The sequence below is a fragment of the Haemorhous mexicanus genome, chromosome 1 (assembly GCF_027477595.1).
Source record: "Haemorhous mexicanus isolate bHaeMex1 chromosome 1, bHaeMex1.pri, whole genome shotgun sequence".
In the NCBI taxonomy this organism is placed as follows: Eukaryota; Metazoa; Chordata; class Aves; order Passeriformes; family Fringillidae; genus Haemorhous; species Haemorhous mexicanus.
This window is the reverse complement of record NC_082341.1, coordinates 116,247,103-116,268,595: the sequence shown is the minus strand read 5'-3', so window position 1 is coordinate 116,268,595 and position 21,493 is coordinate 116,247,103. Positions and strand designations below refer to the sequence as shown.

The following is a 21,493-nucleotide window of genomic DNA, read 5'->3' as shown; positions in this document are numbered from 1 at the left end:
CAAGCAGCTTTACACATCAGAAGTGGATAGCTGATAGGAAAGACACAGCACAGGGACTTGGAACATAAACTGAGTCGTGACTGCAGCTTTACAGCCTAGAGATAAGCAAGAGTCTTATCTTCCAACCAAAACAATGTGTGAAGCTTTTCTGTGCAGTTAATATCACTGAATAGAAGTAATTTTTAAATTAGATGTATTAGTATATAAGAGAGTAGGGTAAGAAATTTCCCAGCAGAAACATAATACACTCCTACCAAGAGTAAATACTACCATAAAGATATTTTGGCAGTAATCCTAAACCTCCAGAACCTCTTGGTATTTGGCATATTTTGAAGTGGCGTAAAAGAAATTTCATGGTCTTTTGATTATCCACACACTCCATTAGATTCTAGATATTTAGTAAATACCACAAAAATGATGATATATCAACATTTGGCTTTTTTTTCCTTTCCCTCACCATGAACTAGGCCACAAAATTAACAGGCCTTTTTAAAGAATACTCATACAGCAAATGACCTCCTATAGTGACCGGTGCTTTTCTTTTCTGTCTTGGAAACCTCTCATCTTGCCTGCAGTTTCTTCCTTGGAAAACAGCATATCCCAAGAAAAGCAAAACAAAGACTGCAGCAGGCAGAGCAATCACTGGGGATTTACCCTCCTGCATACACTGAATTCCCAAAAGGAAGTTTTCTGCTGAGGGTGACCACCCAGCAAAATTCCCACAGTGTGCCACTCCAGCTGGGATGGTGGAAGAGGAAATCTGTAGGAACAATCTCAGTTTCCCAATGTACCCACAGCTTTTGTACTAGCATAACTATTCTGGTTAGACTTAAAAACTTTTTATTACAGTATGGTTGCATCCCAAAGAAATCCTCTCATGAGCATCGTTAACATGAACGTGTCTCATAATGTTTATCCAACTTTCCATGTACACTGGGATAAGTCATGCTGGTGTAATAAAAACAGAACAACTTTTACCACTGGCATAAATCTCTATTCTGTTTTCACAGCTTTATGCAGACCACGCAGCCTCTTCTGGTGCTGCAACCTGGGATTTAGGCTACATAACATAAATTCTTCAAAACTTGAAAACACTTGACTAACCCTTGCTGAACTCTGAGCTACAGATGCCAGAGTGGGACTGACACCCACAAGAGCCTGACGAGTGCCAGGTCACAGCCAGATCCGCTGCTCCACAGAATCACAGAATCAATTAGGCTGGAAAAGACTCCAAGATCACCAAGTCCAACCTACAACCAAACACCACGTTCAACCAGAACACGGCACTAAGTGCCACACCCAGTTTTTCCTTAAACTCCTTCAGGGATGGTGACTCCACCACCTTCCTGGGCAGCTCCTTCAAATGTCTGATCACTCTTTCTGTGAATAAATTCTTCCTGGTGTCAACCTGAGTCTCCCTTGGCACAGCTTGAGGCTAATTCCTTTTGTTCCCTCACTTGTTGCCTGGGAGAAGACTCCGACCCCATCGGGCTACAGCCTCCTTTCAGGTGGTTGTAGAGAGTGATGAACACCCCCTGCTCTCTCAGCCACTCCTCATCACACCTGTGCTCCAGACCCTTCCCCAGCTCCGCTGCCCTTCCCTGGACTCGCTCCAGCCCCTCAATGTCCTTCTTGTGGTGAGGGGCCACAGACAGAGCCACTGTCCCACCCTGAGGCCCCAGGAAGGCAGCAGCACCTTGCCATGGGGCTGAGTCCTGGCAAACCGGAGGCTGCTCTCCCTCCTGTGTGAGGGGGACTCCCTGTCACACTCATTTTAATACAGAATCGATACATAAACGAGTTTCAATAAGGCTTCGCTGACAGCCTGGCCCGCGGCCCCGCCGGCCGAGGTTCCCGGGCCTGCGGTGCCCTCTGCCGGGCTGCTGCAGCACCGCTCTCCGGCGGATCCGCTCCCTCCGCTCCCACACCCGCACCTCCTGGGGCCGATGTTCCCCGGCTGCCAGGCCAGCGCTGCCCCTTCCCCCGGCTGCCCCTCTGGGGGTCACAGCCCGGCCCCTCCGCTCTGCCCGCCCCGGCTGGGGCTTCCCCGCCACATTCCGGGGAGCGCTGCCGGCGCGGGGCTCCCTGGTGCGGCACCAGCCCCCAGCACCGGAGAGAGGGTAAATCACAGTGACTGGGTCACTTAGGTTGGAAAAGACCTCCAAGATCATCGAACCCACTCTCTGAACAAACACCACCACCACGTCCAGTCTTTGCTTGAACACTTCCAGGGACAGTGACCCTGAGCAGCACAACTCAAATGTTACTTTGGCCTAGGGTACCATCACATCTCAAGTCTTTTCACACAGGTCAGTTCACTGCAAGATACTAAATAAAGATCTATAGTTGATAAAAATGCTTCTTTAGAAATAAACTTACATTTTCTGCAGTTAAAAAAAAAAAAGCTACCATATCTTAGCCGGTAATATTCAGTTCTTTCTATTTTCCCTTACTGGAGCTCTGCAATCATCATCACTGAAAAGGGAGTCCTGCACGTAGTCCTTTACCCCATCATGCTCTATTCCCAACACCGGGGTTTTTAAAGAGTCACAGTCTCAAGCTACTAAAGAGAAATAGGAAATGGACTCTCACCCACCACACTACAGGATATTTGGGCACCAACTTGTCACAAGCAGCTAGGGACTGTACAGAGTCCAGATGATCATCTCTGCTGAGAAACCTTCCAACCTGATGACTTTTTGCACACACATTGACATACAAGAAATTCAATTTCAATATAAGAACAAGTTGCTTCTCTGCAAGGGTGATCAAGCTCTGGCCACATGCTGCCCACAGAAGTTGTGGAGTCTCTGCTCTTGGAAATACTCACAACCTGACACAACCCTGAACAGCAAGCTTCAGCTGCCCAGATGTGAGCAGAGGGGTTTGACTAGGCACTCTTCAGAGGTGCCTTCCCACCTCAGCCATCCTGTGATTCAGTGACCACACTACCAAGCTCTGTGTGAGGGGCACTGCTTGGTTCTGAGGTTTGGCAGTCAAAGAAAATGCCCTGAAATTCTTGTGCACAGAATTCCTTCTGAAAAGATAAAGTAAGCAAAATCCACACACTACCCCAATTCAAGTGCAAGCAAATATGAATACATTCCATAATTATAGCAGCAGCTTTTTTTCTTAGACTTGGAACAGTTTCTTACCTTAGAAAGCTCATCATTCTCCACTTTGTCAGGAAGAGAATTAGTATTTGTGCAAGAGTCTGAGTCTGATATCTCTACTGAGCTGTCCTCTTTTTCTGACCCATTGCACTGGTCGGTGGAATCAGTATCCTTCTCCCAGTCAATAAGCTCAAATTCATCTAAAATAGAAGATTGGTAAAAAGTTTTTCTTAATCACCATCTATCATAAGCACAGAGTAATACTACAGCTATCCTGAACTTGGGGGAAGAACTGCAACATTATTTTTTACCTATGTTCAACTGATCTTTAAGTATTTTGTGTCTCATAAAGGCTAAATCCAACTAGCCAAAAATGTTCTGTGAAGAAGAATAAAAATCACATACATACAAAAAAAAAAAAAAGATTTCAAAGTCCTGTGCAAAGAGGCGGTACATTTAACTGCACAGGTAAGTAGGGTGTTCTCTTTAGTTTAGTTATTATTAATTTTTCCATGGTTTAGTTAGGGTTGTTTTTTTTTTTTGCCCAGCTGCATTGGATTTTCTACATGTACTTGTTCAGAATTAACTATTCTAAGCAAATGCCTTAAACAGTGTTAACTAACATCTGCTATTGGTGGTAACCCTCACAGAGGAATGAAAAAGCTAGTTGAAATGGTCACCTGCTGGAATACCATGCCTAAATGTACAGGTCTTCAAATCAAATCTCTAAGCACATCAAAGAGAGAATTGTTGAGGACAGATTAACAGAAACAGGAATAAGGAAAATGGATGTAAAAATTCAATAAATAAAAAAGCCCAGACAAACCCACAATGAAATGGCAAAAAACAAAGAGATGCAGATAGAAATGCAGGACTTTTTTCCACCGTCCTCAGGACCATGTGGTATTTAATGCAACTCCAAAAGTCCATTTGTAACTCCAAGGATCTACTGAAGGGTATGGAAATCTGAGCTGCAGTAGCACCCTCACAATCCTTTAGGTCCAAATGCCACAAGGTACTGTGAGATCATTTCAATGTGTTTTGCATAAATGAGCATGTTCAAAGGAGAAGGGATGAAAGCTTTTTGGGAGGCTGCTTTCTCGCTTTTGTAAATGTTGTATTTCTAACACTGGAATAGTCATGTACAGGGGAGAGGCAGCAGAGAAAGAAGGCACCGGCACCAGCACCATGCTCCAGGCATCTGTACATATCCATGGAACTGTGGCAGTAGCTTCTGTACTTGGCAATGCTACTGTAATCTAAATACTAGTTCCTACATTGATCTTTCAGACTCTGAAGTCACCCAGACCAACACACAGCTATAGTGCTGCCTCCTTTTACACACACAAATGCAGTTCTGTTTCTGACTATGAGGAAGCCTCATCAGAAATTTTAAACACAGACATCAGCAACCAAGTAGAGCAAAGAATTTTTGTTTGAAGCTGTGTGACAACAGAATAAATTCCTGATGAAACACAAGGCAATCCAATTTATCTTGTCACACTGAAGTACTGACATTCACACTGAAGTACTGACACTCAAAGTGAACTTCACATGAAAGGGAACATCTCTTTAAAAAATACTTTTTCCCTACTGTCACCACTCCTACAACTGTACCTATATATACACACACATATAGAGGCACACTGGGTACAATACTAAAATTAGTGTATATCTTGGTTACTTCAAAAAACATGGAAATTACAGCTCTTTTACTGCCCACTGCTTTCAGGATATTTTTGGGTTTAGAAGGAAAACATGACAATTATTGGATTTTCTCAGTAACCTTCAAGCAGATACGTAACACATGAGGGTTTCTTCAATTACACAGAGAAACCAAATCTTGCTATCTCATAAGCACAGAAGTATGCCTGTGTATTGTCTCTTAAAAAAAAAAAAGAAATATTAAACCCTGCAGGATAGACTTGCAGAGGACAAGTGAATGATATTAATGGTAGGTTAGAAAAATTCCTATTCAGCAACAGATTGCAGTTTAGAAAACGAACAGTCTTTCCCTTTCAAAAAGAAGAAAATTACTAGGAATTACAAAAAATAGCCATCAGATATGCCAATGACAGTGTTATATAGATGAAAGGAGGAAGATTTTGCATCTTTATTTTAAACCTAAGGAGCATATTTCACCAGTGTCACACACAAAACAAAAAGTCATCTGTCCTAGGTTGACTATATGATGCTTTTATCCCCAATCATCTTGTTCCGTTTATGCTGAATAGTAAGTTTTGCACCTTTAAGACTTGTTCCAAGGATTGAGGCGGGGAGAGGAGGCGCACAGTTTGTTTTCAGACACTGAACTCACTCCTACACATTCCTGCTCCTGGACTGCGTTGTCTGCAGATGAACAGACGGTGGGACAGGGCTCTCTTTTTTTTTGCTTTTAGTTAGTTTAGCTAGCTGAGGCAAAGAAGTTCCCTGGACTGTGGGAACTTTTTTCTCTTTCTTTGGACCTGTTCACACCTGCTCTGGACTGAACAACCATAAGAGCACCAGCAGCTCTCATCGGTGGGCCGGGCCGGGCCTGGGCCACGGAATTTCCAGTGCTGGAGGGACTGATAAGGGACTGAGTGAGCTGAACTGGAATCTGGGGAGGGGACTTTCTGGGTTTGTCATCTCTTTTGGAGCGGCAAGGGGTTTTATTGTATAGTATTGTTTAGGTTTTCTTGTTTAATAAACAGTTTTTTTCCACTTTTCTCCAAGGAGGTATTTTCTCCCGGACCGGTTGGGGGGAGGGGTGATTGAATCCGATTTCCTAGAGGAGCCCTTTGGGGGTTCTCTCCCAAATTTGCCCTGAACCAGGACATCATCAATCAACCTATTTGCTCAGCTCACAGCAGCTTTTGAATGCTTTGCCAGACACCCAGGATCCAGTCTAACTGTAATATTTGAGATCTAGCTGAAGTACTACAAAGTTAACCTAACTTATTTTACCTTGTAAAGACTAACAAGTTCTAATGCAACTTATACATTATCCCAATTAACACCTCTATTATAGAGCATACAATTTTTCTGTTTTCAGCTGCACTTTTTAATCATTTTCTCTCCTCTCTGTCATTTCCTGGTCCATGAATTAGAAAGGAAGTTCTAAGAACTAAACTCATGGTTGTTCACACAGTGAAGGTAACAGGGCAAGCAAGGAAGAACTGTGTTCTGAAATAAAAATACATGGCACAGAAGATGATGCTATCTGCAGCTGCAAAGCCTGCCATATCGAGTCAGTAGATGCAGAAAACTGTGTTCCTTTACTCCAAGGGTTAAAGTTCTTGTACATAATTTATACTAAAAGCTTACTCTATATTCAGATGAGATTTATGAAAAAAAAAAAACCCAAAAAACAAAACCAAACCCCTCCAACTGATCTAACCAAAATAGGAATGGATCATGTAATATTGTCAGAATGACTTCAAGAATATTTTCATTACTGAAATTGACTGAAGGTTTCTTATTAAATCTTGCATTTGAACTTACCTTCACTAGTTCCATCCTCTAACAATAAATCACATCTGCTAGGTGATTCCTCTGTTTTGGAAGTGTCACTTTTTTTGCTGTGCAACCTTGGAATCAATGTTTTATTTCCATCATCTGAAAAATCACTGCCACTAGAGGTCCATGTTATGTCCTCAGCTTCCTTAGAGCTTTCAGCAGCAGCAGCTTCTATGAAAAAGCATTGCCAACTGTTACAGAAACACAGTTTTGTTACATTTAAAAGCATTAAAAATTAAACTGTACTATTTTTAAAGGGCAAAATTATAAATTCTGTTACTAGGCATCAGAGATAAATACTGAAGCATTAACTCACATGTATTTTTATTCATACATACATTATTTTCAGTTTAGTTCTCCACAATAAATGTTAACACTTCATTTTTTACAATGAGGCTACAACTGTGTCCTTCAGCAGTGTGAGGACAATCATGACTGTCTGACATTTAGTCCCCCTACACACAGTCCTAACACTCCTCCACATGTACCCTTGTAAAACGCTGAGTGGTTTAAAGAAAGACTGTCCTTAGAATTCTGGGTTTGGGAGCTCTCTGACTTCATCCAACAAGTAACAAAGGGATAAAAGTATTCCATCAGTAGAGATTACTTTTCAGTTTTCTCTTTCAATTTTTTCAGGAAAAAAACCAAAACTTCTCAGGTGTTGCAAGAAAAACTGGCATGTTTTTGAAGTAAGACATTTTATTCAAAATACCTTTCTGCATTATTTTTAATCATAAAAGCAAGGAGAAAAGGATTCATGCCTAGCATGGAGCACACAGAACTACGAAGGCAGAATTTTCCACTTCCTACCACAATTAAAATGTTATAAGTAAATGGGAATTTTGGTAATTACTGGGGGTTTGGAATTAGGCAGAAGGGCCCAGAAGAGTAAAACACCACCACATCTCCTCCTGAAATAGAGAGGTTCTTCTTAGAAATCTAGAAAAGCTAGAACCCCAAAAGGTAAAAAAAAGTGCCCAGTAGGTCACCTACTTACATCCAACAGAAGCAGCACAGCTGCTGGAAAAAGCAAAAATAGAGACTGAAAAATACCACCCCCTCTTTCTTTCCCTTCCTCTGGGCTCAAAAAATAAAAAAACCGAAAGAACTAGAAAGAGTCAGTAAGTCCTCCTCCTCCTCTTTATTCTGACTAGAGTTCTTTATTTTTTAATGCCAATATTAAGCATCTTTGGGGCATACAGAAGATTGTAAAAGCAGGAGGTTGATAAAACTCTGTTTTTCTACCTATTGCTCATATTTACAAAATATGCATGCTCTCATGCCTGCTTTTCTGTCTAGAAGACAACAGAAAAATCTCACTTTCAATCTATACAGCTAAGGGCTATTTTTCATTCCCTCCTAATAAAATGTGAAGCATTTAAATATCCCATCCCTTTTATAATACACACCATATATAGCATTAGTGACGCTTCTTTCACGTTTCCAAAAGCAATAGCTGAGTGCCTGCAGCTTTGCAGAATAAATTTCTGGCCTTATGGGTGAATGGATGAGCCCCACCACAACAGTGAGAGACTGTGTGTGTCTTATCAAAATTAGCTTCTAATTACAGTAACAGAAGAAGAAGAAAGCAACCAGTACTTTGAGACAACTCCTAACCCCAATACAGAACAAAATAAAGTAACAATGTCTGACAATGTTAACATGAAATAATCAAAACATACTTGATGCACTTTCAGCAGATGTTAACAGTGGTCCAAGACGCTTCTTAATCCTGGATTTCTTATTAGAAGGCCTCTGGGACTATATTAAAAAGAGACAGAGATTTAATCACTAGGACATTAAAAATAATTTTAACATGTATCAATATATTTAAAGCTGTTGTTACTCACCTACCACAGCTTAGCAGAACAATTTCAAATTAAATTTAAAATCTTTTACAAGACTGTAATATAATGGAGTATTAAAGCATGAGAATAGTAACATAAAATCTAAATTTTCATAGATTTGGAAATTACAAACTTTCTGTGACTATGACAGAAATCACATGTGACCTTGAGAAGAACAGGAGCCAGTACTTTCAGCACTAAAATGTCAAAAGTGGGCAGTAACAACATGCTTGATAAAGCATGTGTCCTCTTGAAAAGTTACAGAAAGAATTACTTGGTTGCCCTGTCTCTGATTTTACTATATCCCATAAGATATGCAACACTGTGACTGCTCAGTACCAGAAGAAGAAACAGAAAAGCAGCTTGGGTCAGCAGAAAATACTTTTCATTCAGATCTGGCTGGTCAAGCAGGATTTTCTACACTCAATTCACTATTACAAACACACCATTTAGGTCTAGCAAAAACTCTTCAGATGCAAACTACGGCATTTCTGTTCCATATTTTTTAGGAAATGCAGCAGTCCATCCCAAATGTCAAATTACTTTTGCATCCTTCAGTGTATTACTGAAATTTTGTAAGTGATGAGTGCTATCTAGAACAGAACATATTAAAATATGCTCCACGAGTTACGCTAACAAGTTAAGACAATGTCCTTATGTAACTGTGCTTTCCATTTTCTGTCTATTTTGACAGTTGCAACAACATGCTGTTAGTTTGGAAACAACAACAAAAGAAAAGGCAACATCTTATTATTCACTCGAGCATGGAAATTCACTGTCAGTTTGCATCTCTTTGTTACACCACTAAGGCAGCATTTTACCTCCAGCACTGAAGTGCTCTCAAAACCATCCCCACACCTAAGCCATGCATTGGAAATCGAAGTAGCAGACACTGATGTTCTGACATTTGTTTTTTTCAGACCTAGAGGTGTCTCATCTGGGAATGATGTGTGTTCTGCGTTCCAAAGTCTCTTCCGCTAGAGAAAGGAAAAACAAACCCATTAAAAACACAGTGTAGACATAATAAATTTCAAGTTAAATTTACTTACTCTAGATTGCCCCTAGTATTTTCTGAATGTTTACAAACAAATTCCAATTTTTAATGAGCTCAGGGGAAAAAAAAAATCCCAAACATTTGCAAGCATCTTCTGTGCAGCTCTAAATAATGAAACCACCACCAAGGTCAGGGTTAAATTAAATTTTTAATAAATACACTTTCTGTTGGTCTAAGTTACATCTCATAATACCTGATAGCTGCTCAGTGAAGCTGAAAATATTATGTTGCACAGGAACAGCTCACCAAAATACACTTCAACTAAATAATGCTTTCAAAGTCATATTTATTGTGCTTTAATTTTGTTTATGCAGGAGGTCACACTAGGATACCTATACAGTTCACCATTAAAAATAGCTAATCAAAAAAATAAAACCACCCCAGGCTCTTTCAGCTGTAAGAATTACACTTATTTCCACAACAATTTCCCCACCAAAAACGTTGCCTTCCCCTTACAAGGGATGCCAGAAGTCATTTGGAACATTAGGTAAGTCACGAAACAGGATTGGCATCCAGTGCTAATTTTATGCAAGAGATTGTAACATCTGAAAATAGCTGAAGATGAGAGAACTGCCAGTTATCACATCCAAAGCTATCTCTCAGATTCAACACCAGTTTACACATAGAAATTGAACTTGAGCAGGATAAACATCTTATCCTACTGTGCTACTGAAATTTATCTTAGAAAGCACTGACTGTATCATCTAACTACATCTGTCTTCTTCTGATATGCCTTCTCTCAAGCAACTCCAGTTCCTATGTATAAATAATTCTTACTCCAAAGTTAAGTTCATCAGCACACACATTTTCTGCCAGGCTGGTCAATCAGGACTGTAACATATATGTCAAACATATTCTGAGTTGAAAGGGACCCACAAGCATGACAGAAGTCCAGCTCCTGGCCCTGCACAGACCCAAGAATCATACCACATACCTGAGAGCACAAGCATTTGGCACTTTTTGTGCATTTTGTAAATGGCAATGCATATTTGTTTTCCATAGGGTTTTTTCAGTGCTCTTGAGAAGGAAACAAGCAGGTCCAAAAGGGTACAGTGAGCAGCATCTTACTTCACCCCTCCAGTCACACAGTCCTGCTGTGCACAGTAAGATAACTGACCCTGCTAAGAGCCTCTTCTAAAACTGCCAGGGCTATTTACACTTCAAAGCACCTACTCATTATCACCAAAGTCAAACTGTCCCCATAACTACTCCCACAGATATATGAAAGGTACAATCTTGAATCTGACTGGTATTAAATCCGGAAACAACAATGCTTTGGTAAGGACATGATGTCAGGTAAGGAGACTACAGCAGTTTAACAAGAAAGGTTAACATTATGACACGGAGAGAATTTAAATGCTGCTTCCCTCCCAGTGAAGATGCTGGCCTCAATTTCCAGAGTGCTTAGACAGGAACCTCTGCATTGGGGTGTCTTCTTGGCAAGTGTTTCTGATGGTTTTTAACCTTAGTCAATGCTGGGAGTCTTGCTTATAAGCCTGGTTTTGTAGCTTCTAGAAGATTTTGCGAGACATATTTTGCAGACAAAGACTTACATCTAAAGTTCATCTAAAGCTTATTTCTTGAATGGGATGCTCCAGTTTTGAGGAACACATCTGTGCCAACAGCAGCACCATAGCTCGCAAGCAGGTTTACAGGTTTACTTCTGATGGCCAGTTAAAAGCAGAAATGGTTGCAAAGAAGTGAAAATAAGTGCACACAATTGCATGCACAAAGAGTTGCATGAAACAGGCTTTGTAATATACTTCTATTGTTAGCAAGCTTAATAAACATAGAACTAGGGAATTACTCTCTGTAAAGCTTCTCATTCATGCTATTCTTAAAATCATGAGACAGCAAACCTCAATTTCTCAGTGCTGTCCAATACCAACACAGGAAAGAAAGAGCATGAGGGGATGAACAGCAGAAAGTAGCAGCTGATACACAGCCACTGCAGCAGAATTGCCAAGACTTGGGAAGGGGACACCCTATAAAAATCAGCAGGATAAAGGCTACATGTTAACTCCCTCTCCCTAGGGTACACATAGAAATGATGTGCTTACAAGGTTAAAAAAGCAAACTGAGTAGAACAAATAGCTAGGTTTATGCTTAGATGGCTACACTTCTATTTAGAGTGCAATCTGAAGTTGCACTGGAAGTGACTTTTAAACAACTGAAATTCAGTGTACTAGACAGTCATGGCTGTGACAGGCAAGAAGACTTTTCATAACTGATGACTTAACAGCAGAAGAGTTTTATTTAACCCTTCCTTAGCCTGACTAAAGGCAGGGCTGCTCAGGCTTTCAAGGCAGCAGCACTACAGAGCTGTCTCAGGGCATGTGGTTTCTTGACAAACCAGAAACAACTGGAGTCCCCTCTTCCCCTTCTTTCCAAGTACTGCCACTCACCAGACTCTGTGTGCAGACACAGCAATGGTGAACCAAACTGACAGAAAACTTCTTGGGGAAGAAGCACTTATGGTTGCTGATACTGACAGCAGTAGCTTTGAGTTCCATATTTTTAATAGAAATACCTTGCCACCATTTCCCACATTCTAGATCATCTTAAAAAACTGGAAAAAAACAAAACAAAACAAAAAAAAAAACCAAAAAAACCCTAGAGCAAATTACCCCATCCCACACTCCATGCCAATTTAATCTCTCCATATAAATATCTGATGTGAATTCAAGAAACTGGACCTAGAGCTTCAATCCACAGTTACTGAGAGGGCCTGGGAGCAGGTGAGGGAGCTGAGAGCAGCCTGCAGGGCCTCTGTTTGGCTCTTTGCCTTCAGACACGGTGGGAACAGTGCCAATGTTGGGGACAGCACTGTCACCCTTCCCCTGCAAAGCCACATTGGCACATAGGGTGGTGTCCAAGGATTTCTGTCACAGCAATACATCTGCTGGCATGCAGAAATGGCAAGTTTTAAAGGCTCTTTGCTTCTCCTCCAGCCTGCTTCACGGCAGCAGAGAAATGAACGTTTTAAGAAACTTAATTCTCAGGAATAAATATTTGTAATTAAACTAATCTGAAGGCTGTGCTGCTCCCAAAGAAATGTAGCAACAACTGTGAGTTCTTTTAATCTTGAGTCACAAGGTTAATAAACTTTTTCTTTTAATCTGAAATAAAAACGGGGCACACAAAAAATAACTTGTGTAATTTATTAAGGGAATGTATGAAGTGTCTAGAAACAAGGAACTGGAATTAAAAAAAAAAAAATAAAAATCACTGAATCAGGCTCAAAAGAGCTATAGCATGTAGACCTGCACGTACATCACAAAATCAAGATTTATTACAATACAAAGTCATACAAAGAATCTTGTAAATTGCTTAAGGTGTCAGAAGCCAACATATGACTTCTGAAATTTTGAGTGAAAAAGGGGAAGGCTAGGATGGCTACCTCATATAGAAATTGCCTTGACCTCTGTTCCCAAGAGCATTGCATTTTGTCTCTGGAGCAGTTCCTTCTAAATGAGTGAAAATAAAATTGAGTTACTCCTGTTGGCATTAGTGGAATTAGGACCAAGCCCTCCTCATAAAGGGTATGGCAAGCAACCTTACCTTTATCTCACTGGAAATAACTAAAGGAGTAATGGGGTAAGTCAGCCTACATGGGTGCAGGTGTGAGGAAAAGGGAGGCACATTCTGAAAAAAACATGAAAATGCATAGTGATTACACAACAAACTACTGCAAGTATGGGGCTGGAGTGCTGGATCTGCCTTTTAAATAGATGTTCCTATCTAGAACATCTCCATTAAACCAATCTATGAGGTTACTTATGCCCAAGACTTGTTACCCAGAAACACCCTATATCAAGTCACTGGGACCATATGCTTAAAGGCTCCTCACTACCCACCCTCTATCCTTCAGACAATCCCACTTCTTTGGGGCTACTTCAGAAACCACAGGAAGAGCCCCCAGGAACACATGACCCAATATATTATCTCCCTCATATGCAAGTGGCATTTCTTTGACACATCACCTTCTCCAACACAAAAAGCAACATAAGCTGAAGGAGAAAACTAGTGATAAAACATTTCACTACATGAACTCCTCCTGCTACTGGCTTTCAAATCCCAAAATTAGTCATGTCACTTAAATATCAGCCAGAATTATTCAAATACAACTGTTACATTCTTCCTGAACAGAGTAGAATGAAAAAGTATTGAAAATCACAGCTTTAGTTGCCAGAGAGTTTTCATATTAAAAAAAAAAACCTGATGGGACCAATCACACAAAAGTATGCAAATATCCAATACTGACCAAAAGCCATCCTCATATTTCACCTTTGTTCTCATTGGTTTCACATGAAAATACTCCAACTAAAACACTTCAGCTTGTGTTGGCCATCACAAGTCCAATTTCAAGAGAGTACAAAGCCAAATTTGACAACAAGCACCTCACTTTCAGCAAAGCACCATATTCAGGATACTGAGTTCTTAAAAGTATATTTAGTGCCTAGATAAAAAATAAAGTTCTAATTTAATATGAAAACATCCTTACATTTAAAACTCTCAAGTGAGCATTCAAATACAGACGTAAAGTCATGATTTGCATTTTTTTCCAGTAAATATTATTTTTATACTCCTGTGAAAATCAGTATGCATATTTTCCAAAAATGACTCACAAGAACACGTGTGGTCCCTAGAAAGGTCCTCATCAAGTTGTAATCATTCATTAAAAAAATGTATACTGTACGATCACAGCAATGACAGCAATGATAACCTGCCATACCATACCTCCTTCTAGTCTCACGGCAAAGAAACACTAAAACCAAATTAAAATATTAAAAGAATTTTCCATTGCTATTGATGTGTGAGACCAAAATTTTTAAAATACTCTTTCAAAACCTTTCTTGGTGTTCCTGATTTTTACTACACTAGATAAAAGACTATCCTCAATGACTTACACTGACATATATAAGATTACCATTTGAATGTCAGGATTTTTTAACCTACACGTCCTTTTTAAAGCAAGAATATAAATTACTATATGCTTACACTGGAAAATACCAACCCTCATAGAATAAGAATATTATTGAAGTATACTTTGTATTAACAACTAGTGCCAAGTAGTTAGGGAGAAATCTGCAATCTATGAAAGCAGTTAAAACAGGAGCATTTTAGAAAAGCTTACACAAAATTAAATTACCCAGAATGTTTAGGATACAATAACAGTATCACACATTTTTGTCACATCTCAGATTGACATGGGTTTTTAATCAATTTAATTGATAGTCAGCAAGTGCTCTATTTTCCCTTGATCAGTATAAGTTTTCATTCATCAAAGAACACTATCTCTGTCAGCAAAAGGAGTTACTATTATCACAGACTGTTACCACATTGCAACAAGAGTTGGTTAAATCCTGTTTCATTTAAGTGCGCATTTTCTCATTAGGCAAGAATGCAAAGCCTTTCAGAAGAAAACATGTGTAGTGTCAATTTACAGGTTAATTTATGTGAAGTATAGTAGGTTATTTTAAAGCTTTTTTTAGTCGATTTTTTTTAAGCTGTTGACATTTTTTTCCATTAAAATTTCTTTTAAACGTGCTTATATTTTAAAAGCGGTTGAACATGCACACCAGTATAGAAAAAAATTCTCTAGGAACCAGATCTGTAATTTGTCAGCTCTATATCTCAAACAACACTTGTAGTCCCGCTTTCAGCAGTACATCACTATTAGCCTAAGCATGGCTAATCAGAGCCAGCACATCCTAATTGCCCCTCTGCGGGGAACACCCAATGCACCAAGCAAATTACCAAAGGAAAGGGATAGAAAAACAGCACGGGGCGCTTCTCCTCCCTCCGCTCCCAGACAAGGAAGCTGCTCAACACAGTACCAATCCCGGCCAATTCCCACAATTCACTTTTCCTCTCAAGCTTTACTCTCCCTTCACTTTTCCCCGACGGCCAAGTTAGAAGGCCGAGCTCCGCGCTCCCCCCGGTGCAGCTGTGCCACGATGGATCTCACTGTCAGTATTGCGCAACCGCGCACACCAGGAACGCGGGGAAGGGCCCGGGCTCCCGCCCCGCGTTCCAGCGTGGCGGGTCCCCAACACAAGCACCGCCTTGGAGCCGGATATGAAAGGGCAGCGAGGGCACAGCGCGGCAGCTGCTGCTCTAAAGCCGCCACCACCATCACCACCACCACCAGCCGCCCCCGCGCCCCTCGCAGCGGGGCCGGGAGGCACGGCTGGCCGGCAGCCGGGGCGCACGGCAAGGCCGCCGCGAGGAGCGCGGGGAGCGCCACGGCTCGGCCCTTCGGGGCGGCCAGGGAGCATTGAGCAGCCCGACCGAGCCCCTTCTCCTCCCGTCCCGCCGCCGCCGGTACCTTCCCGCCGGGCATCGCCCCCGGCGCGGCGCCGCGTCCCGGGTCACGTGGCGGGGGAGCACCGGGGGCGGGGCCGAGGGAACCCCCGGCCCGCGCCCGCCCTTTGCAGCTTTGGCGCCGCCGGAGCCGCGGCTCCTGATTGGGAGGGGCGCGGGTGACGTAAGCAGGGCGGGGTTAACAGGAAGGAGGGGCGCGGCGCGAGCGCGCGCTGGGGGTGGGGCCGTGGCCCCGGGAGCTGCGGGAGCTGCGGGAGCTGCGGGAGCTGCGGGAGCTGCGGGGCATTTCCCGGTGGGAAGCGCCAGTGCTGGCCCCGTGGCCCTCCTGTCCTCCCTGCCGAGCTGCCCCGAGGCCCCCGGTGGAGCTGGGGGTGCGGCGATGGGCCGTCGGAGCTCTGCCCTTCCCTGAGAAGTTTTTCAGCCTGGGTTTCGCCTCTGCATCCTTCGTGATAGCCAAGGTCACTCATGCATCATTCGTGATACCCAGGTTCACTCAGAAGTAAATCTCAAAAGAGTGTTTAACGCCACAAGGAAAGAAAGCAGAGGGGTGGAAACACTGGCTAGATACCTAATCAAGTAATGTCTAAACACAAGGAACTTGATGAAAAATACGTTTGCTGTTACACCATTAAAATAAGATTTTTTTTTTTTAACTTCCTAAGCAAAAAGTAAGCCGATAAATTTACTGGCAAAAAGGATAATGTCAGTGTCAAGATGTTGACTTGGAATTGAAACTGCTTTTCATGAACTTTCTTTTTCATAAAATGATAAATTGCAGCTAACAGAAGGAAAAAAAGCTGATCACCTTTGCAAATGTTTTACTGGTGCAAGTGGAAACACTGGCAGAAAAGGATGGTTATTTTTATATTGGTTGTAAAGGATGGTTATATTTTATATTTTACAGATAGGTTATTTTTATATTGCTTATTGTATGTTCTTGACAAGGTCACCTTGGCTGTCAATGCTGCTGTTTTAATCTTTGTAGAATAAGGTTGTTGTATCTCCTAGCTTGATTGGAATTTGCAAAGTACTTACATTTTGATAGAAGGTACTGCATGACTGCATTTTTATTGTTGAGCCCTAATTACATATATCCGTCTATAGTTCAGTTTGTGTTTTTCCCAAAGCACCCTATGGCAAATACCTGTCTGGCATTCCCTTTATAAAACTGCCACTAATTAATGTGGATTTTGCAAACAGAAGAGCCAGAAACATCATCATCCAAACCCCATACTGCCTTTGATTTTTTAATGTTCAAAACAGAATTTAAAGCACTGGATTCTCATCCTTCCAAAAATTGGCAGTATTTCTTCTGAAATTACCAGACTGACAAATTAATTCTATTACATATCCTCAAGGTAGGGTTTTTTTGGAAAATACATGTTATTGCACTGCTTAGCTAAATAATCTTGTTAGAGCTGAACCACAGAGAAATGGAGCACAGAAGTCTGGCCTCCTTTAGTGAGTGTATTTTTTCTGTACATAAACTAATTCCAAGAATTCCAAGGTTCTCACACCTGGGAGGAACTTACTTTTAAAGAATCCCAAGAAGGTGACCCAATCTATAGATTCCTTTTGTTTGTTTTCATGTTCTTCACAAACAAGTACTGAAATGAAATGGAAGTAGAGAAAGCATGTAAAAAAACAGAGCTGCAGCTTTTTTTAAAAAAAAGTCTCCATTTCATTATTAGAAATAATGTCAAGAAAGAATAATAAAAGCCAATGTTATTGACAAAAGCTGAAATTTCATAATACCACTACATTATTCTTCAAGTCTGTTAAAAATTTCTGTGCCTCATATTTTGGAAGTAATAATTAACACAATTGGTTATTTTTTGAAGAACTGGTTTTTCAACTACATATACAAGCATATCTGTGTTTTCACAGGCTTAAATAATGGTTTGAGTCCACTGTTTCATCTGATATACTGATTAACTGTATTTGCACTTGAGATCAAATCTACTGCTGCTCAGGGAACATTAAGAAATTGTGTACTTTTTGTATTTTTGTTGCATGAAAATTCTATTAAAACAATACAATTTCTGTTTGCAATAAAAATTTATTTCTGTAGTGAAATCCAGAAAAAAGGGAATTTATTTGTTGGTGGTGCTGTTGATTGCACCAATATTCCTTAATCCACATGTAGAAAGAAATCTTTCAAAGAAACAAAAAGTATTTTACAGAGATGAGTTAAAGGTAAGGAAGCTTAAATTACTGAAGTTTGGAACACTTGTTTATATTGATTGAATGTGCCCGTCCTTCATTCTAATATGGGTTTATGGATTCATTTCCTCTTACAGAGCATTAAGTTAGAGCTTTAAAAGCTTTTCAGTGTACAAAGTCTGGTACAGACAATGTCAAATTCAAACACAGTAAAAGGTTTTTGGTTTGAGTCATTTCTTCAGGAAAGTTTTAGAAGTCACGAGTATCCCACACAATGAACTGGGATGAAGTAGGTGAGGAAAAACTCATGAAATACTTTAGAGTCTGTCTTTCAGGGTCAGATAGGTTTTCATGGGTTTGTCAGGCAAGAGGGGATCCAAAGGCCTAGGCTAGGCAGATCACAGTATAGATCCAAAATAACATTTTCTTCTGCAGGCTGTGTTACAGTTTGGTCATTCCAGGCTTTCTAGGTTTTTTTCTAGGAAATTACATTAAACACTTCAATCTTTTTAATCTTCAAGCTACAATGTCAGTTCCACTTTAAATTAAATTGTACTTTTTCACAGTACAGTGCATCACAATGCTGAGGCAAGCTGTAAACTGTGGAAGAAGTGGGGGAAAAAAAGCCCACAAAACCCCTCAGGGGATGCCAGATTGCAGTGGATCAAAGAGTCAGTTTCTAACATTCACACAAATTAAAAATTAATAGCTGATTGTTTAAGAATCAAAAGCAAAAAAATGTTTTAAATGAATCAGCACACCCAGGAACCATGTCTTTAGCAGCCCTTGCCCCTGGGTCTGAAAGATGTGAGGGGCTCCAGCCTCTGGAGTGTCCTGGCTGCTCTCTGAGCCTAAGCCAGCTCATCCCAGCATCCTAGCTCCAAATGCTCCCTTGGCATCTTGCAGTGGCTGACATTTTTGTCATCTCCTGCTGTTTCTCTGTGTCAGTGCTATAAAAGGAGTATGAGTGCATAACTTTCTGGCAGACAGGAACATTTGGGAAACATATTTGCCTACTTTTTATGAGACGCCTCTGTAGTTTAATGGGGTTAGTGCAAATAAAATAATATTTTCCAATCTGAAACTGAAGATCTGTCATAAAAGTACTCTTTTATGGCTCTAGCTGGTGAGAAAAAATGCAGGCCCGTATTCAGAGCTTGAGAAAAGTGACATATTTTAAACTTCAATCATAGACCAGTTTACTGCCATGAAAGTTTTTCCTCTTAATTTAATTCAACAAGATTTTAAAATTACTGAGGAGCTGATAACACTGAACTTTACAAATTTTAGTAACCCCAGATATTTAATTTCCTCTTTTAGGTCTAGAATTAATACTGCTTTAGCCTAATCATGACTGTGGTGTACCCTTGTGTTGAAGATTTTACAAACACTGCTCCTGAAAAATGCCTTGCCCAAGGGAGAATAGTAGTTAAAGAGTGGGTAAGGTAATACATTAGTTCCTTCTTCTACTGCTTTGGCAGCTGGTCATTTTGGGTTTGGTCTCTACAGGAATGTGCTACGAGATGCCTTCTAGATAAAAGCTATTGCATAGCACACAGCTTTAGGGTGGGGAATAATCAAGACACAATATATTATTAAAAATCAAAGTTGCCATAGTAGGCAGTCTTCCCTATCCAAGAAGCTCCGTCATTATTAATTTATTTTTCTAACTTAGAGAGAGAAGAATGAAACCCAAGGATTTATTAGGTTATTTATTTATTATTTACTTTATATATATGTGTGTGTGTATAATGTATTTATTATTTATTCTGGGCCATCCTGAGCCCTCATCTATTTGCCTACCATTCTGGTATGCATGGAGACAGCATAGTGTAGCAGTAAAGCACATGGCTTGTGCTTGGATTGCTGGCCTTGGCTAGTCTGTGTGTGTGGTCTTAAAGACCAACTATTCATATGAATCATGATGCCTAAATCAAGGAAATTCCTTAAATCAACAGCTAGCAGATCTGTCGCCCTGATTTTTTAAGTTTTTCTAAGCCTTCTGATGTTTACATTCTTGTAATGAACTTTCTCACACACTTTATGTAAAAAACTTATTGTTTTGCATTCTTTTATGGAGAAGGAGAAATTTGATGGACTGTTGGTTTGTCCAGTGTCATTGGAGAGGTGGCACTGTCACCCTTCAATCCACTGTCACTTTTGGAAATCTATAAATGTTGGAGCCAGAAATTAAAAATTCTCTCCTTACCCTTGAGAGAGCTGCATGTCCGCCTCGTGCTATTTCATGTCCTATAGGGACACAGATCAGTACAATTTCCACAGTATTCTCAAACCCCATGCTACTTGTGTCTCAGCTTGCTCTGTGATATTCCATACTTATTCACCAGTCTGGTTCCTGCTCTTTAGTATAACTTAGGCTGCCTCTTTTGATATGCTCATTAGCAGACACAGAACATGCTGAAGTACAAGTTCAAGCAATTGCATTTTCACATGTAGGCAGTCTTTGACATTCCCTGTTTAGTGGAGTACTTGTGAGGGTCTGAGGGGATTTTTGTGTTTCATTTATCACCAAAATAGTTTTGAGAGAATAGGAAATAAAACTTGTGTTCTCTGTCTGCTATATCTATGTATCTTCTGTATCTATATATTTTTGACATAAATCTAGAAGGCTGCAAAGAGAAAAAATTCTTTTTTTTTGCCTACCTTCTACCTTTCAGAAAAGCAAACACCTTTTCTACTACTGTCCATCATACTCCTAATAGTTGTTCAGACAAATTTCTGCTTTCATGTTTGAGGCCTCTAAGGTTAGAGTTAAGAAGTGCAAGTGATAATTCTAAAATGCTTTGGCCTGTTTTAGTAACTTACTTGCACTAAAAAAACTGCAGTGAGTGCAAGTCGTAAATCTTTCCTTATGTACCCTTGTAAATTAATTCAATAGCATAACACAATTTAAAAATGTGAAAATAACAATGGAGGGGATCCCAAATCAAAATTCAGGCTATGAACACTAATTAAAATTAGAGTTGGCTCATGAACTAAAGTTCATAAACTTTAGTTTTCTTAACTGGTATCAAGCTTTTAACTCAGTAACCTGAAGCTAAGTATTAAAGTTCTGGGTTGTTTTCAAGAGCAAAAGTTCAGCTGCTGGTGCAGCTGGAAGCAGAATGCAGGTGTAAGCACATCTCAATTGATTAATGTGTAATTAATAATACAGAACAAGAACCATTGCATACAGTTTGCACTTAACGATCATAACTTGTGCATAATTCCTATCATACCTTCCCAGCTTGTAAAATAACACTGACTCTCACAATATATGAGATGCCTCGTGGGGTGCAAGTAATGGATTTTAATTGATTTGCTTTCTGGATAGATTCCATTTGGTCCATAAAATCGCAGACCCTGACGTGTATAATTTCAACTCTCTCTCCCAGTAGCATGCAGCAAAGGTAACACAAGGTGTCATGACATATGCTGAAATACGTTTGCATTTGAAACATTACTCCTGATGTTTTCCAGTCTTTTGCCTA

The 21,493-nt window shown here is 40.4% G+C and overlaps 1 protein-coding gene across 9 annotated transcripts in view; it reads right to left on the bottom strand.

Moving 5' to 3' along the window:
* SPIDR (scaffold protein involved in DNA repair) overlaps positions 1–15,979 on the bottom strand; it is a 196,027-nt gene extending 180,048 nt beyond the window's left edge. For 3 of the 9 annotated variants that reach the window (XR_009488378.1, XM_059860337.1, XM_059860331.1), the window contains exons 1-5: positions 11,918–12,069; positions 9,280–9,435; positions 8,294–8,372; positions 6,597–6,782; positions 3,156–3,313 (exon numbers count right to left, since the gene is read on the bottom strand). Coding sequence is in view for 8 of the 9 variants with exons in the window: in XM_059860337.1 (XP_059716320.1) it covers positions 3,156–3,313; positions 6,597–6,782; positions 8,294–8,372; positions 9,280–9,435; positions 11,918–12,025 (687 nt within the window). In the remaining variant the exon portion in view is untranslated. Of the gene's footprint in view, positions 1–3,155; positions 3,314–6,596; positions 6,783–8,293; positions 8,373–9,279; positions 9,436–11,917; positions 12,073–12,912; positions 12,980–13,073; positions 13,158–15,843 lie in introns of those variants that run through there. The other 6 variants (XM_059860305.1, XM_059860314.1, XM_059860323.1 and 3 more) reach the window with 6 other exon arrangements.
* Between the last annotated feature and the right edge of the window lie 5,514 nt (positions 15,980–21,493).